The 16,962-nt window shown below is 49.7% G+C and overlaps 7 protein-coding genes across 7 annotated transcripts; 4 read left to right on the forward strand and 3 right to left on the reverse strand.

Moving 5' to 3' along the window:
• Positions 1-337: 337 nt before the first annotated feature.
• Positions 338-2,260, reverse strand: N7462_006202 (uncharacterized protein; the record flags this gene model as incomplete). The annotated part of the gene is made up of 5 exons (XM_057077920.1): positions 338-1,461; positions 1,522-1,703; positions 1,760-1,887; positions 1,953-2,023; positions 2,095-2,260. The coding sequence occupies 5 exons, from the start codon at positions 2,258-2,260 to the stop codon at positions 338-340; spliced, it is 1,671 nt and encodes a 556-aa protein (XP_056933500.1).
• A 1,252-nt stretch (positions 2,261-3,512) lies between these two features.
• Positions 3,513-4,244, reverse strand: N7462_006203 (uncharacterized protein; the record flags this gene model as incomplete). Its single annotated transcript, XM_057077921.1, has 1 exon — positions 3,513-4,244. The coding sequence occupies one exon, from the start codon at positions 4,242-4,244 to the stop codon at positions 3,513-3,515; it is 732 nt and encodes a 243-aa protein (XP_056933501.1).
• A 1,513-nt stretch (positions 4,245-5,757) lies between these two features.
• N7462_006204 (uncharacterized protein) lies at positions 5,758-6,768 on the forward strand (the record flags this gene model as incomplete). The annotated part of the gene is made up of 2 exons (XM_057077922.1): positions 5,758-6,243; positions 6,352-6,768. The coding sequence occupies 2 exons, from the start codon at positions 5,758-5,760 to the stop codon at positions 6,766-6,768; spliced, it is 903 nt and encodes a 300-aa protein (XP_056933502.1).
• Positions 6,769-7,905: 1,137 nt separating this feature from the next.
• N7462_006205 (uncharacterized protein) lies at positions 7,906-9,675 on the forward strand (the record flags this gene model as incomplete). The annotated part of the gene is made up of 1 exon (XM_057077923.1): positions 7,906-9,675. The coding sequence occupies one exon, from the start codon at positions 7,906-7,908 to the stop codon at positions 9,673-9,675; it is 1,770 nt and encodes a 589-aa protein (XP_056933503.1).
• Positions 9,676-10,477: 802 nt separating this feature from the next.
• On the forward strand, positions 10,478-12,356 carry N7462_006206 (T6SS phospholipase effector Tle1-like catalytic domain-containing protein; the record flags this gene model as incomplete). The annotated part of the gene is given in 3 exon segments (XM_057077924.1): positions 10,478-10,606; positions 10,696-12,273; positions 12,291-12,356. 3 exon segments carry the CDS (start codon positions 10,478-10,480, stop codon positions 12,354-12,356), a joined length of 1,773 nt encoding a protein of 590 aa, XP_056933504.1.
• A 501-nt stretch (positions 12,357-12,857) lies between these two features.
• On the forward strand, positions 12,858-14,321 carry N7462_006207 (uncharacterized protein; the record flags this gene model as incomplete). The annotated part of the gene is made up of 5 exons (XM_057077925.1): positions 12,858-13,025; positions 13,091-13,217; positions 13,285-13,408; positions 13,472-13,938; positions 14,005-14,321. 5 exons carry the CDS (start codon positions 12,858-12,860, stop codon positions 14,319-14,321), a joined length of 1,203 nt encoding a protein of 400 aa, XP_056933505.1.
• An 85-nt stretch (positions 14,322-14,406) lies between these two features.
• N7462_006208 (fungal specific transcription factor domain-containing protein) lies at positions 14,407-15,925 on the reverse strand (the record flags this gene model as incomplete). The annotated part of the gene is made up of 5 exons (XM_057077926.1): positions 14,407-14,454; positions 14,505-15,141; positions 15,216-15,349; positions 15,401-15,708; positions 15,766-15,925. 5 exons carry the CDS (start codon positions 15,923-15,925, stop codon positions 14,407-14,409), a joined length of 1,287 nt encoding a protein of 428 aa, XP_056933506.1.
• Positions 15,926-16,962: the final 1,037 nt, after the last annotated feature.

A 16,962-nucleotide genomic window follows, 5' to 3' on the forward strand; every position in this document is an offset into this window, starting at 1 on the left:
CTTTCCTACTCCACCTAAGGTTTGAAGGCCGGACTAGTCGTGTAATGGAAATAGTATTTACATATGTGACTCATAGCGGAATCGTATATTGATCGGCCTTGAAATAAAATCGATTATCTCCTACAAAGTTGTCTTCTGCATACCCGCCACGGAAGCCTCGCCCTGAAAGCTACTTCGAAAGCTACATACAAATGTCTGTGCAAGAGTCTATTAATGATTGCTCAAAGAGCCGAATCGGAAATGGATTCCAACAGTATCTACGTCAACAAAATAAACTGTTCCAGCGTTGAACGCAAAGCAAACATCGCTCGCTCAGAATATGAATCGTACAACCAGCCTAGAATATTGAGCGGACGATACGCATGGGCGCAGCCTTTAACCACTCTCCCCACGTGTGATATTCGACCTTGGGGGGTAGGTCAACATCCAACGCGCTATCGCGCATGTTGCTGAGAACATCCATGTCCTGCACTTTGATAAACCAGGCACCACGCTCCAGGGAAGGGTCCTTGTTGATCTTCGTGTAGACGATCCAGATCACGAAGAGGAGGATCACCAGCGGACCGGCCAAATAGCTCTCGAAGAAGGCCTCGGCGTCCTTTGGCGCAATAGACACATAGAACTCGGCCACAAGACACATGACGTTGAGCCCGAGGCCGATATAGCTGCCGATGACACCGAAGGGGGCAGTAAATGCAAGTTCCTTCAATGTGCGCCCTTGGTAAGCCCATGCCTTGCGGAAGCGGATATGAGCGAGGCAGATACTGCCCCAAACGAAGAAGTTGATGATGCCTGACAGCGCAAGAAGCCAGTTAAAGATGACATTTCCGGTGCTGGAGGCTTCGTTAATGAAGGCGAGGAAGCCGAAGGCGATCTGGAGGAGAATGCAGTACAGCGGTCGGCCGGCCTTGTCGACGTAGGCCAAGAACTTGGGAGCCATACCACGGGCAGCGAGCGCCTGGATTGTCCGACTTGATCCGTATGTGGCCGAATTGGCGACGCTAATGACCGAGATAGTGATCACGGCGTTCATGACTGACGGGAGACCCTTGATACCGGCATTCTGGATGGAAACGACGAAAGGCGACGCCTTGGTGTTCGCGCCCGATGCACCGAGCAGGTATTCCGCAGTATAGGGGACGATCAGGCCGACGATGAAGGTTCCCAGAACATAGAAGATCATGATACGCCAGAAGACCTGCTTGGTGGCCTTTGGGACCGACTTGGCCGGGTTTGCAGCCTCGGCAGCAGCGAGACCACTCATCTCAGTACCCGCGAAAGCAAAGGCTGCTGTCGTGAAGACAGAGCAGAAGCCCCGGAAGTCAGTGAAGGCGCCAGGGTCACGCCAGTACTTAGTGCCAATGTATCCACCCTTAGGGGCGCCGCCACAGTCGATCACGATACCGAGGATGATGAAGCCAATGACAGCGATAACTTTGATCATGCCAAGAGCAAATTCCACTGTGGAGCACATCGTCTTAGCCTTGCAAGTTCCACACGCCGTTATACATCATCGCTTACCTTCACCATAACCTCGCACTCCAAAGAACTGAATCAGGGATAGCACGACCAGAAAGACTGCAATCCATATGCCAACGTTCAGATCATCTCGCCAGTATTGAATTGTGATACTGGCCGCCGTGAGCTCGAAGGGAAGGATGACAAGCCAGCTGATAGCATAATCCCAGCCAACAGCAAAGCCCCTATTAACAAATGATTAGGTCAGACGCCGAAGACCATATCAAGGAAGATTACTGACCATGCAGGATTGATAAAGCGAACGCAATACGTGAAGAAGGCACCATTCTCAGGATAGAGAACAGCCAACTCTCCCAGTGCCTGGATGGTCAGAAGAAGCATACCTCCGACAATGAGATAGCCAAGAAGCTTTACACATCTGGTTAGTCTTTGTTTATGCAAGGACAAAAAAAGCAAAACATATGGGCACATACCAAAGATCCCGGGCCTCCGGTTTGCAAGGCACTTCCCGTGCTGACGAAGAGACCAGCGCCAATGGATCCCCCTTTGAGCAGACCGCCATTAGCAAGGTGTTTCAATGCTAGAATACCGTTGAAAAATTTGCGCGCGACATACCGATGGCGATCATTTGCATATGACGATTCTTCAGACTCCGTTTCAGAGGGCTGATTTCCTGCGCTTCAGCGACGCCCATATCCTCATACGGCGGTGCAGCCACATCGTGGGCTGGCTCCACGGCGGCCACGCCTTTTTTCTCGAATTCCCCCTCGGAAGCAGTCATTTTGGGGTGCCGTCGCGTTTTCTCTGGGATATAGAGAAAGAAAAAAAGGGTTCGAGAGAAAAGGGGTAACTACTGGGCCGAGGGGACATCGGCGTTATATAGAGACCCTTGGCCCAGAACAACCTGGTGGCCGCCATGCCGGAGATATTCTCGAAAGCTTCCAACAGACCACGCGAGCGCTCTGCGCCCGGTCATCCCATCCCAATTGGAAGATAAGCCTTGAGATAGAGCGACGCCCCGGGTCGCAACCAATAAGAGCCAGCGCCTATGGCCTAATTTCGCACTTATCATGGAAATAAATGGCCCCCGCCTCTAACCGGGCACAGTGATATACGAGTTGGTTTTAGCTCTGTTTTCTTTCTCGTTCCTTCGAGACTCGGTTATAATGTACTGGGAAACGATGGACGCCCAACCCCGCGTTTATTGCGAAGATGCGAGGGTTTGATCTACACGGGATGAAGCGGGCAGTGGCGCGCGTCCGCAGCCCGATGCGTTATAATGGTATGGATTGCATCTAATCCATGCAAACCCGAACAGTATTCAAGGGGCGCTTATAACCAAGGAGAACGGACTGTGGTGAGAGCTCAGAGATAACAAAGATATACTCGTTGATACTTCAGACACAGGGAAGCTTGGCGCTTGGATCACTTCGGAGGCCGCGAAGATAAGGAGGTTGCCCCGACTGCTACCCTGTCAAGCCTGGTCAGGAGGGACCACGCGCATGGACCAGATTGTGCTGGACAAAGAGGACGACCCATCAATCACATATTCTATATTAACCCCGCAAATGGGGCAATTTGAGGCTTGGCTGGTGAGATGGTGGAAGACGGGTAGGGAGGTCCCATTACGCGGCGGTGGCTCTTATCGCCCACCAATGATGCTCGACCTCTTCCCTGTCGTGGGAGCGATCTTAAGCCCGATCCAAACACTCCTCATTTTGAGGGGAAATTAATGCCGACCAAAGGAATATGAGTGGCGATGATCGGTCATGCCGATGGGTTTGCAAATGTTTTTAAGCTTTGGCTTTTAAGGGTCCCGCACCGTGATGGTTGGACGGTTTGAAGTGTAATAATAAACCGAGGCTTTCATGCAAAGGCTAGATTGATTGAAACAGAACAGAACCTATCTAATTGCTAGAATAACCGCAAAAACGAAAACAACATGCATGACAAAACGAAAGAAAAATCCGAAATTGCAAAGAAATCCATTGGAGCGGGACTGGCTCAAAGTCATACAAGACGTGCGCTAACGCCTACGTCGAAGTCTCGTTCGCGATGGCGAACAGCATCTGCAGCTTATCGTTCTCATCGGCCCAAGTGAGAATCACTGGAATATGTCGTGTACCCGGCGGAAAGGCCGTCAGCACCAAAGCGGCTACTGCGCGGGCATTGGGAGTGCCTAGAAGGGCCTGGTACTCATGCGTACCCATCTTCCATTCCCGCGGTTCAGGATCAGGCCATATATAGCCAGTCTTGGAGGTATACAACTCCTCTTGGATAAATTTCATGGTCTGTTCATTGGAGATGTCAACTCGAAGGACAACCCGTAGACCCTCTTTGTAATTCTGGCGGCGGTAGAGGGCCCAGGCAATTTCGGACCAGTGTGGCCCATCGACTCGGTTGCTACTGAGGGCAAAGATGATGCCGGGCCCGACTTGAATGGAGTATTTGTTGCAGCCATATTTACCTCGACGATCTTGGGTTAACTTGGAAGCCGTGAACCTTTTGTAAACGGGGCGAGTCTCAAGGCTATATTTTGCAGCGACCGATACAACCTGAGGAGGAACCAAGTAGTCCCAGGTTCGTGTGGCACGGTGAGCATTTGAGCGAAAGTCTCGACGTACCGACCATCCGCTCTTTCTCAATGATCTCACCGTGTGCAGTGAACGTGGAATCGGGCAAGAATATGGGTTCCTAAGCCACTTCGCCCACTTCGCCCCTTGGCTCTCGTACTCGCCGTATCTCGGGGAGCGTTTGGCGACCATACGAGCGAATCCTATGTAATCAAGTGTGTGTGCGTTGAAAATTGCAGTGAATGATAGTTAATCGTTAATCTGAATAATATCAAGGATTGGCATCGCAAGAGTTTAAATACTATGAACGGAAATTCGGGGACCTAGTATCTGGATGAGACATTCCCAATGTCCACAAAAGCTCGAAACGGCATGGTTCAAGCCAGCAGACAAATATGACAGAAGTATGAGCCGCAATTGCTATTATAGGGAGACCCTGCAAAAAGCAGGAACCCGAAAGCATGAAAGAGAGTGTATCGGGGAGCTTGGGCCTTCGGGGAGCGCCAGAAACATGAGCTAGAAAGGAGCTGTACAAAGAGCGAGACCAAGAGTACGAAAGACAGTCCCTAGCAGGTTTGTGGTTCTCGTGAACCCATATCCGAGACATTCAGCCTGATTTGGCACACCTTCAGCGATCACCACCATTCAACAAGCGTGGATTGATGCGGAGGTTCGCTCTATATTCTTCACACGTTTCGCAGCGCTATTTGTTTCATTTTGTTCTGGAAACCTTCGACTGATCGAGGGGCTGATACCTTATTATTTCGTCAGGTAACTTGATAGCGCTTGAAAATGTGCCAAAAATTTGCGAGCATTTTCTCCCGCTTGAACTTATAGCCTTTCGGGCTCAGCTGTACCTGAGAGGCCCTCTATGGTGTCAATTAAAATGTGCTTGGTTTTAGTGAAATCGACCTGCTGATAGAGGCAAATTCGAAGTTCAGACAATGCCATATTCTAGACTTGTATCTTTCATACTAAAATCCAGATGAGGTCTGGTATTACTACATGGTAGATACAAAAAACGGGTAATTTACGCGCTAATTCTTAGATAGATCAATGTGTGGCGTGGTTGGGGGTTGAAAGACCATCTCTATGTTTCGGACAGGATAGCAACATCGGCCGCCACTGTGTCCTTGATAACAGGAGAATGGGTATTTTGGTGTAAAATCCCTTTTCATTTGACTTAGAAAGGCAATGAATGACCTTTAGGAGGAGGTTCAATCGGAGTTGAGGTTCGTCGAGAGGAGGAGGGATCTTTGGTCGATTGGTTTCATGGTATCCTCACAATGAAACGACTTATATCGTTTTTTGAGTCAATACCAGGACACTACAGCTACCATCTCTCAAACAAATCAAGTATTAGGGCCCAATCCTAGAGGTATGTAGTCCTCAGGCTTTCCGCATTTGGGCGGATCCTGTCTATGTCATGTTTCTGAATAATTCCCGAGATCATCTTTGCAGCACATTTAGCCCTAATTTAAGAATGTAGGTATTCGGATATCTATGCTTCTCTGAGTCTCCGATGCGGCTGAAAGCGACTCACTTGCGACTTGAAACTGCCCGCCACGTGAATCTGATCCTCATCACATGATCACCAACACGCTGCCAACAACAACCAACATTCAAAGAGGGGCTCGGGCGAACTGGACGAAGATGGATCTTGCTAGCATTTGAGACCCTCAGAGAACTTAGAGCAAAGGGCATCATGGTTGCTTTCGACCTCACAATATCTCGAGAGGACGAGGTTTTCTCCACTCCCGAACTACTCGAGCTCATCCTGTTGCACCTGGACCCTCGGACGCTTGTGGTGTCCGCCCAGCGGACTTGTCAGTATTGGAATCGCCTGATCAGGGACTCACGATCGCTTCAGAAAGCGTTATTCTTCTTGCCGACCGATAGTGGTCCCACCACTCGCAACCCTCTGTTGGCTGAGGCTTTCCCGTCGTTCTTCCTTCCGACTGACACCCAAGAGGCCTTAGACTCCCAGGCGGAGACGGTCGAAACCGACGTCGTCTTTTCATTCTTCAGTTGGGATATGGTCCAGCATCCGGAGAAAATCGAGGCCTACAACCGCAAAGAGGCCAGCTGGCGTCGCATGCTGGTCCAGCAACCACCCATCTCGGACTTTGCCTTTTTTGACTCATTCTCTGCAAGGCGATGGACGCAGGAGTTTTCGGAACAGATAGTTCGGGTAAGTTTCATGATAGTATTTGATATGTCTATTTCTCCCCCTTTCCTGTCTACCACCTTTCGGAGCGCGTTTGCTTGATGGTTGAGTCTGACCCTTGCAAACACATAGCCGGCAAACCTGAGATATGATCCCAATCCATACGAGGGCCTGCGGATGGAGACTCTGTTTGATTTCATGGTGCTTGATGGCCCGATCTCCTTTGACTATGAAAGATCGCACGTCATCCAGTGGACAGACTACCCGTTTTCCAAGCCCAGGTGGATGCGAATTTCTCCCGATTTGGCGGATGCCATAGAGGATGATTCGGCCAAGTTTCCTCTGATTATTCACCAGCAAAAAATATCAGGGTGTATAATGATGGAAGATGATCATGTCACTGCGGAGGAGAAATTGAGGCGACTCATCTTTCCCTCCTACGCAGACGTTCCCCCGGACGCGACAGCAAAATTATACGAGGTGGTGAAGGTGGAGCGTGAGAGGTCGAAAAACAACATTCCATTTGTGCCTGTAGTTGGGATCTTGTGATCGAGGATGGGAGGACCTGTTCGGTCGGGACTATATAGCTAGTCTAACCATATACATGGGTTCCCTTGAAAGCTTTAGCTTGATCTATCAGCCATATCGTTCACCCATACGCCCAGGAGGTACGAGCGATCATGACTCGTTATCTTTTCAAAGGGAAGTTTTTCCCTTGTCGGGCTATCGGGCTATCCGACGCTTCTTGGCAGGGGACATAGCTTTTACCTTAGGGTTGGGAGGCGTATAGATCTTGACTCCAGTGCTTTTTTCTCCGACTCCACCGACGTCATAGCGCAAACTCTGTCGTTTTGTCAATGCATTACACTCCGAGATCACAAGTCTTGAGTTTCCTCTCCTTTCTCTCGCCTTTCTGTCTTTAGTATCTCTGCAAGTATCCTGGAAGTCTGTATTGTCATCCTAAATTGAGTGTTGTCGGAGCGGCAGATAGTCTGGGTCCGGGCGGCTGGACACGGTCGCGTCCCGGTCCCTCGCGTGGCCCGGTTGGCCTGGTTGGCCGGAGAATGCCGAAGCCTGCACTAGCAGGCCTCTTGCAACCGCTTATTGGCGCGCTACCCAGCAGGTTTTGGGCGTCCGTTACTACATTGGGAATACAGTTCCTTTGCTGTGTGAGAGCTCTTCTCCGCTTTTCCTCTGAGCACATCAGGGCAAAAGGATAGAAGGAGACGAGATCCCGAGGACTTGGGACTTAACTGCCTCTATCGGCCTTATCGGCCATCACCTCAACACTCTCAAGTCCGATGTCCCACGGCGTCCAACAACCCCAGCCCGCCTCCACGTTTGTGCGAGCGTTGTGAATGGGTCCGGGGGCTCTAGCCGCATTGGCGGAGCCAAGGCGACCGAAAAGTGGAGTCGGGCTTGCTTAGCGAACGGCTTCGGCTCCCTTTAAAACCAGCCGCGGCCTCATCTCCTCGGTAAAGGAATCACACTGGCCTTTTTTTTCTCCTTTTCGCCCAGATTCCTGGTGATCTTCACAGGAATTTGAATTCTAGGACGTCTTGTGCCTATCCCTGCTTAATCCAGATCATGTGCGGGGGAGCATAAGCGCGTCTTATCCGATCTTTCGATCTCTCTCTGCTTCAGTCTCCACGCGGCCGGTCCCGATATACTCCCTTCCCACCCGCAATGGCCGATTTAAGGGCCGACCTTCGTGGTCTTGAGTCGACCGATGACCAAGCCCTGGCACGGTTAGGCAAGAAACAGGTGCTGAAGCGCCGATTCGGCTTCTTCTCCATCGTCGGGTTTGCCATGGCGGAGCTGATCACTTGGGAGACCGTGCTCACCTTGTTCTACGAGTCGTTTGAGAATGGTGGCCCCGCTGGTGCCTTCTATGGTTATATCATTGCCTGTCTCTCGACTTTATCGACTTACACGGTCATTGCTGAGCTCGCCTCCATGGCCCCTATTGCCGGTGGCCAGTACTACTGGGTGTACATGCTGGCGCCGATGCGTTGGAAGAAAGTTTCCAGCTATTTGATCGGCTGGTTGACCTCATTGGCCTGGATCGCGACTATCGCCACCGAGACCATCTTCCTGGGGACCATGATCGAAGGTCTCATCACCTTGAACAACCCGGATTTCGTCCAGCAGCGCTGGCAGAATACCCTGTTGGCCTGGGCCAGCGTTGCGGGGACCTTTTTCATTAACGTGGTGCTGCCCAATACGCTTCCTCGTCTAGAGATTGCCATCTTGGTCTTGCATTTGGTTGGTTTCATCGGCATCACGGCTACTCTGCTCGCCATGTCTCCCAAGAAGTCGGCCCACTTTGTTTTCCATACCTCCTTGAATGAAGGAGGCTGGCCCACCCAGGGTATATCCTACTGCGTGGGCTTCATTGGCAACATCGCCACCTTTGTCGGCGCCGATGCCAGTGTTCATATGGCTGAGGAGGTTGCCAATGCCGCTGTGGTGATCCCCCGTGCGATCATCACCGGCATGACCCTCAACAGCGCCCTGGGATTCTCGATGATGTTGACGGTGTTGTTTTGCCTGGGCGATGTGAAATCGGTCCTGGACTCCGCCACAGGGTTTCCCTTCATTCAGATCTTCTACGACAGTACCCATTCATATGCCGGCGCATCCGTGATGACGGCGGTCATCATGGTGCTGACCATGGCCTGCTCGATCGGCATTACGGCCACCGCGTCTCGTATGACCTGGTCTTTCGCCCGAGATCAGGGTCTGCCCTTCTCCCGCTTCCTGAAGCAGGTGAACCATCGCACCAAAATTCCCATCGTATCTGTCCTCGTAGTCTGTGGATTGGCCTGCGCCCTGACGCTCATCTATATCGGCTCCACTACGGCCTTCAATGACGTTATTTCTCTGACTGTCACCGGCTTCTACAGCACCTACTTCATCCCCAGCGCGTTTCTTCTCTACCACCGCATCAAAGGCCATATCCTGCCCCATGGCACCATGATGGACGGTCTCCCGGATGCTGCCGCTATCGCCAGCACCACTACTGACGAAAAGCATGCTGCCCCCGTGCGCCCTAAAAGCCCCGTGAATAAGGACCGTCTCCCCAGCCCTGGCCCTGCATCCAGCCCCGAACGCGACCTGCCCGAGACCAAGCGTGCCCAGCCCACGGAATTCGACATCGCCCAGGCCCCCCTGATCTGGGGGCCCTGGAAGGTGCCTGGCATCCTTGGCACCATTAACAATGCGTACGCCTGTGTGTATATGTTATTTGTTATCTTCTGGAGCGTGTGGCCTCCGTCGACTCCCGTGGACTACACAACCATGAACTACAGTATCGTCGTCACGGCGGGCGTGCTGATCCTCAGTGGGATCTGGTACTTTGTCCGTGCTCGCAAAGAGTATTCGGGCCCGCTGATTGACGAGGAGGTTGCTGAAATCATGCATCTTACCCCCGCAGCGATCCCGAAAACCGACTAGATACTGAATAGGACATAGATGACCTTTCAAACGCTGATGAGAGGGACTGGAACCATGGGATCTCTTCTCAAAATAAGCGGAAGTGAGACAATTGGCGCGAATAACGATTCAGTATGGGATGAGAAAATGAGAAGATGAGAAGATGGAGATGCGAAAATGTATGAACACCACCCAAGAACAATTCTTGTACTGATGACCAAGAGAACGATAAATAAAACCAAAAAAATAAAATCAACCCTAACACGACTTAGAGCAGAGCTCTATTCTTGATAATTGTGCAATGGTCGGGGCATCTTGTAATTGGGTTGAGTTCTGTACTTCGCATAGATCAATGGACTGCTCCTGAAGGGATCCACCGAATCGAGCAAATGAGATCTATTCGCGGCGAACATGTTCGCCAGCCAAATCCTCAGCCGAGCCTTAAACCCTTGCAAGATCAGCCTCAATTGGTTCCCTCAGTTTCTAACAGGCAAAGCGCGACGTAGCTGCAGAATCGACCCACCCCCGACCGGCCCAACCAGCAGGCAGGAATGGACCTGCCCACGCGGTAAAGCTGGCGCTCGGGCGATCTGCAGGCCAAGCATCAGACGGGATAATAGGGCGTGGGTCAATATTGCCCTGTGATTTGATTAGAGTCTTAGAACTCTTAGATGCACCAAGACTCCGGCCTAAGACATTCCCCTCAAGCTGGATCGTGGATTCCTCCGCTCTCAATCGATCCTTTAAATAAGAACCATGGATCTCGTTGATCTTAAGCCCGAATCATCGGGGCCGCTATCCGTACGCTAGACCATTGTTCAAGATGGATCACCATGAGAGGAGCGAGCTGGCTGGACCATATCAGAAAAAACAGTTTGTGCTGTGCTTCGATGGAACAGGGAATAAGTTCGCTGGAGATGAATCGGATACTAATCTCCTGAAGATCTATCGTGTGAGTCGCATATCCAACCCCTCCCTCCCTGTCGATGTGAAGTATGACTGGCAGTCTCCCTTTCTCATCACTCGCATTCCCTGCTACAGATGTTGAACCGCAGCCAAAGCCACCAATACCACTACTACCAGCCCGGCATAGGAACATATGTGACTTCGCATTCCCTCGGCAGCAAAGGCCGCCTGGAACGCATCAAATCGTCTTACAAGAAAGCCAAGGACGCTGCGCTTGGCTCATCCTTCGATGAGCATGTGCTCGGGGGGTACAAATTTCTGATGCGGTATTACGCTCCCGGTGACGACATCTACTTCTTCGGCTTCAGCCGCGGCTCCTATACTGCGCGCTTCCTGGCCGAGATGCTCGACTACATTGGGCTCCTGCAGCCTGGCAACGAGGAGCTTATTCGCTTTGCGTGGAAGACGTTTGCCAAGTGGCAGCAGCGCCAGAGTGGATCCGAGGCCAGCGATAAAGAGAAGCACAAGCTGTTCCGCTTTATGAAGGCATTTCGGGAGACTTTTAGTCGGCCTGTGAGTCGGATCCAGTTCATGGGTCTGTTTGATACCGTCAATAGTGTGCCCATGTTCGAGAATGCGTGGATGGAACGCAGTAAATTCCCATATACAGCGCAGACCACGGCGCGGGTAATTCGACATGCGGTCTCGATTGATGAGCGCCGCGCAAAGTTCCGACAAGACTTGATTTCAGACGTTAGGCCGAAATCAGGGCCACAGCAAAATTCGCACCGATTACGGCGTTTGTTATCTCGAGAGGAGAATGTAGAGAAGCAAAATGTGCCTGAGATTGTTTTGCCGCAGCCGGACAGCGATGCAGCGAGACAGGGGCGTCGCAAGTCTCATGCTGGGGGCGATTCGGATGAGATGAGATACCGTGCGTTGTCGCCCTCACCGCGGCGACGAGCTAGTTCGGAGTTTCCCAGGAACAATGCGCTGCTGTCGGATCGCGTTTCGATGAAGAGCGCTGTATCGAGAGCGTCCCTTCAAGTTCCAAGTGTAAAAATTCCGGACGGTGACGAGGAAGAGGAAGCAGGACAGGATATTGCCGAGGTATGGTTCCCTGGGCAGCATGGAGACATTGGTGGAGGGTGGAAGCTGGATCCAAAAGATCCCTGGCCCTTGTGTCACATCCCTCTCGTTTGGATGGTGAAGGAAGCACAGCTTGTCGGCTTAGAGTTTGACGCCGAGAAACTTGAGCAGTTTAACTGCTTCGAGGAACCCCAAGACGTGGAAATCCCATGGAAAGAGACCAATGGATCAGATAACTTCCAGGGAAGGGCCCCTACACAAACCGACAAATTCACCGAAGTTCTCACCAATACCATGGATCAGGCCATCGTACATGACTGTCTCACGTATGGTGGTGGATTGTCGTTCTTCTCAACCTTGTCCTGGCGATTGATGGAATACTTGCCCTTTCGGCGAATGGATCTCCAGCGCGATGGGTCTTGGAAACCTATTCGTTGGCCTCTCCCCTGTGGGGAGGTCCGTGATATCCCCGAAAACGCACAGATCCATGTCTCCGCTATTCACCGTATGCAAATCGACCCGAAATATCGGCCGGGGAATCTGATCATTGGCGGGGAGGCCGGGGCCTCAAGCGTGCTCCAGAGAGATATGGTATTGGACAGTGGGAGATCTGTCAACATGAGGGTGATCTGGTAAGACAGACATATGTTCGGAAGAAGATCGAGACTCCTTGCCATGATGACCATATCGATGAAAAGAATACATAATCATAAGGACTTGCTTTGTTAGACGGGGTTTGCTTATGATGAGCGTAAAAGGAGAAGATCTATTTATGACTCGACTTCTTAGTGATAATTTGTCTAGCTGTATGAAAATGGTGACCAATGATAGCTCGGTATTTTGAATCCAGAATTATCATTATCTTTATTTTAATTGGACAGTTTTGCGACTAAGGGGCCTAAGATATCCATTAGGTTTTCACGATGTTCCATAAAGCAACAAGGATATTGCTTGAATCTTTGCTGCCTGAAAGAACATGAGATGAGAAAGGTAGCCTTTAAGTCACCACTTACCGTATCCCCTTTCTCCAAAAGAGAACAAAATAGCAGGGACAAGAGAGGTGTGATTCAAAGGCTACAAAGAAGAGCGACAAGGGGTTTGAAAGATGCCATTATATTTATGAAGATTGTTCCCAGGGAGTCTATGCAGATCTAGAGCGCCATTTAATCTATGCAATATTCGCCTCGTCAAATTTTACTATGATCGTGATGGACTTCCAGATAATGCAGAGTCTACTAGAGGAAGCCAAAATTCTGATCGATGACTTTCAAATGACTGGGGTAGATTCGTCGCGTCTTCAAGCTCAAGAAAAGGCTATTCAGATAGTACGCGCTCTGGAGAGACCTCAAGATGCCATTCTCAAGCTGGCTTACTCGGTAAGTTAAAAAGACGTCATGAGATATGGGCAAAGAGTAATTGAAAGACGAGTCAAAAATATCAGCCGGCTATCTTCTTGGCTGTCAAGGTAGCCCATGATCTGAAAGTTTTTACGCTGTTGGCACAGGCAACTTCGCCAGTACCTTTGGCTGTGTTGGCAGCTGAAAGATCAGCCGATCCTCTGTTGGTCGGTACGTACGACCATTGACGAGTTGTATAGCTCAAATAGTGTATCAATCGGCTAAGGTGTGGTATTAGAGCGCATAATGAAAGTTCTCGTCGCGGATGGGATTGTACAAGAGTCTGCGCCTCGCAAATACTTACCCACTTCCGTGTCCACCGAGATGACCCAGCGAGCCTCCATAGGGGTGATAGAGTCAATGTAAGTCATTCCAGAAATGCTTCACCTTGGAAAATGGAAAAACGTATCTGATAGCAGTAACAGGTTTATTGAGGTGCTGCCGGCACTTCAGAAAACTGCCGAATACCTCCGATTGACCAACTATCGAAGCCCGGACGATCCAACTTTCGCCCCCTTCCAGTTTACAAATAACCTAAATATAGAACTTTTTGAGTGGCTAGGCCAGAATCCAGATGCTTTGACGCGTTTCAATAGCTTCATGGAGGGGCATCGGCCTAATTATTTACATTGGAGCGACTGGTTCCCCGTTCGCGAGCGGATCTTCAACCATCCTGATGTGACGGCTGAGTCTCCCCTCCTGGTTGATATTGGAGGGGGACGAGGCCATGACCTGATAGCATTTCGGAACCGGTTTCCAAATGCCGCTGGAAAATTAATTTTGGAGGATCTTCCGGCGGTGATTGACGAGGCTCAAGGCGTACAGAATTTGACAGCCAGAGCGATCGATACCGTTGCATACGATTTCTTCACTCAGGTGCAACCTGTCAGAGGTGACTAATTTTCATCAATATTTCTAGTAGCTACTGGGGTCAGGCTGACTATTGGCGTATTGCTAGGTGCTCGAGTGTATTACCTGAAATCTCTTCTTCATGACTGGTCTGACCAGAAAGCGACTGTGATCTTGAACAACCTCAAGTCGGCTATGAAGCCTGGATTTTCAAAGATATTGGTGGAAGACTATATTTTGCCCGACCAAAATGCACGATTATACCCATGCATGGTGGATTTAATCGTTATGGCCCTTTGTGCCGGGCGAGAGCGAACCAGACAGGGATGGAATGACTTATTCAGCTCTGTTGGCATGAAAATCGTGAAATTTTGGGAACATGGAGGTGATGAAATGGGGATCATTGAGGTAGAGTTGCCTGATTGATTCATCTAAATTGATTCCGATGAGGTAGGGCATATTTGGAATTAAGATGGAGTTGAAAAATTTGAAATCGAAGCTCAATATCGAGTTAGATTATGAGATAATCATCCTGATGAGGGGATTCGGAGTTATGAGTCTTGATAAGATTAGTAGCAAGAAGCTGGCTGTGCTGGAGGTTGAACTTACGAAAAGCATCCAAGGAATATTGCGTTTATCATTTTCGGGCTGCTGCGCTCGAGCATGCCACACTCTCTCAAGTAACGTTTGAGGCGCTAGAATTCCCATTTGAGATCGTGCTTGGATCTCTCCTAGTCGTAATGCAACGTAATGGCGCGAATGCGGTGAAAGGCTATCGGCACCAGCCATGAATAGAGGCATGACGGCGAGTTCAATGAGGGGACTGCTCCCGGGTACATTCGCTAGCGAATCTAATATCGAGGTGACAGACTTTTGTATGTGCAGTTCGGCGGAGGGTTCGAATGGATCAAGTAAACGCCAAGCGCGCAGAACACATGTATGCCGAAATGCTTCCGCAATATAAACCCAGAGTCTGTCATCATCAGGGTAGAAGCAGCGCGAGATATCCCAATCATAAAGCTTTTGGATCAGTTCCCGCACGGTGTTATCAAGCCTTTGTCGATCTAGGCGACCAAGGGAATGTGCTTTGGCGCTCTCCAGTATTTCACCCATGACCAAAACAATTTCTCGTGGGCAGCCGTTGACAGCTTCAAATCTCAAGTCGCATAATGATAAAAGTTTCTTGCGAAGCTCCTGTGAGAAGCAAATTCGCTCCGGCAAAGAAAATGCTCGAATGATGTCCAGCCTAGAAGACAAGAAATGAGTTCCAGTCACAGGGTTTGGGGTTTGGGTTCGCTGTGAAAATGATGGATGACCTACCAAACAAGATTTCCCAAGAAAAATACTGTCCTCTCATCTTTTATAGTAAGGTGCTGATGGAGTTCTAATTGGGAGCAAATGGACATAGCGCCCGATATATGAGCTCCGTGTGTTGAGATGCCAGACTCACAGATCTAGAGAAACATATTAGATAGAGTCGGTAAGCACCAGATGGACCATCTCACGTCATGGAGAAGAAGCACTTGAATAGTCGCAAATGCCGCATCACGCTCATTACTGGTGAAGTCTCCAGAGCACACCTTTCTGATACAGGCTCCGAGCGCCGTGATCGCCCTGACACGGTAATCAACGGCAACTGTTTCATAGAGATGTCGGTCGGATTTCAAATGTCCAAGATGACATGCCGAAAGCCCAAGTACAGCATACAGAAGCCCGATCTGGTCATATGCCAGTGAAAGCACATACAGTCGATATGGGTTTTTAGAGCCATCCACTCTCTGGGCTATTTGATGAGGGCAGATGATGCGATCATCTAGAATTCGATATTAGCCCAAGTCCCAATATGCTTGAGTAAAAACCCAAGACGTACAGTGCCTGAGAAGAGTATCCGCTTCGGTAGAACCAAGAATCTCATTGATATTTGGCTCTTTGTCCGCTGCAAGGCTTGGTGATGGAGCACCTGTGGCTAGGGAGGTCGAGGCCTCTTTACTTTCAATATTATTCGTTTGTTTTGACTTCGAGATCTTCATGTTTGAAGATTCCTGATCAGTAAACGGGACATCTTGGTTTTTCCACTTGCCACGGCTCGCGATTCCACAGAAGCGGAATTTATCAGGATAGCCTCCACATTCTAAACCTTTGCTAATACAGCGCCTACACATTGGTCGGGCGCGATCGCATCGACGCGATTTCTGCCGACATGTTAGGCAGGCAGCTTCTGCAATGATCCAGTGCAATAAGTAGCTGCTGATTAATGGGGATTTGGCGATGGTTGTTTCACAAACCGGGGTGTGGCATATTTGGTTCTCGATTGCAACATTTCCGACGTGGCCTTAATTCGACAGGGGAGACATAAATAAAAACGAGACGAAAGGCGAGCTCAATGAGCTTTTGTTTGAGTCAACTGGTGCAAGGAAAGAGAGAATAGAACATTTAAGCCTCCATCAATAGCCATGGAAAGGAACACGCGTTACGGCTGCCAGAGACACAAAATCCTTCTCCCGTCGTCCTTGCCAATGGTTATGTCACCTGCTGCGGCCTGAGGCAGAACAATCGAATAGTGACGAGAATTCAACGACTTCCTTTCTAGAGTTGGCCCAGCCAAATACAGAACTAAATAATGTAACGTCTGAATGAGAGAATGTATGGGGAAGGGCAATACCATGTGCTACTCCTTGGAATAACGTATATCTAATTGGAAGATAAAATGAAGATTCGGTTTATACGGTAAACCATTCATTTGTAAGATATTGGCGATCAATATCTCTTTGATTTGGTTCCTTATAGTGAGAAAAATTTCTGAACTCACTAAATATTTTTCACCTTGACTACTGAATATTCAATTTAGTATTGAAGCCTGCTGTCGACGTGGCATTTGGTAGAGTATGGTCAACTAGACCCGGTCTTCAGCCCCACCTATTACCCCAACCAAAACAGGCTGAAATCAAGAGGGAAAATTTGACCCATTAGATGAGATTAGTGATCTTAAATACAAGTCATCAATCTGTGAAAATAGGAATTGCCGTTTTCGTTAGTAGACCCATTTTCAAGTTCGCCAGTGGCTGAC

This window comes from Penicillium macrosclerotiorum, assembly GCF_028827735.1.
Source record: "Penicillium macrosclerotiorum strain IBT 26536 chromosome Unknown utg000006l_segment0_segment0, whole genome shotgun sequence".
Classification (NCBI taxonomy): domain Eukaryota; kingdom Fungi; phylum Ascomycota; class Eurotiomycetes; order Eurotiales; family Aspergillaceae; genus Penicillium; species Penicillium macrosclerotiorum.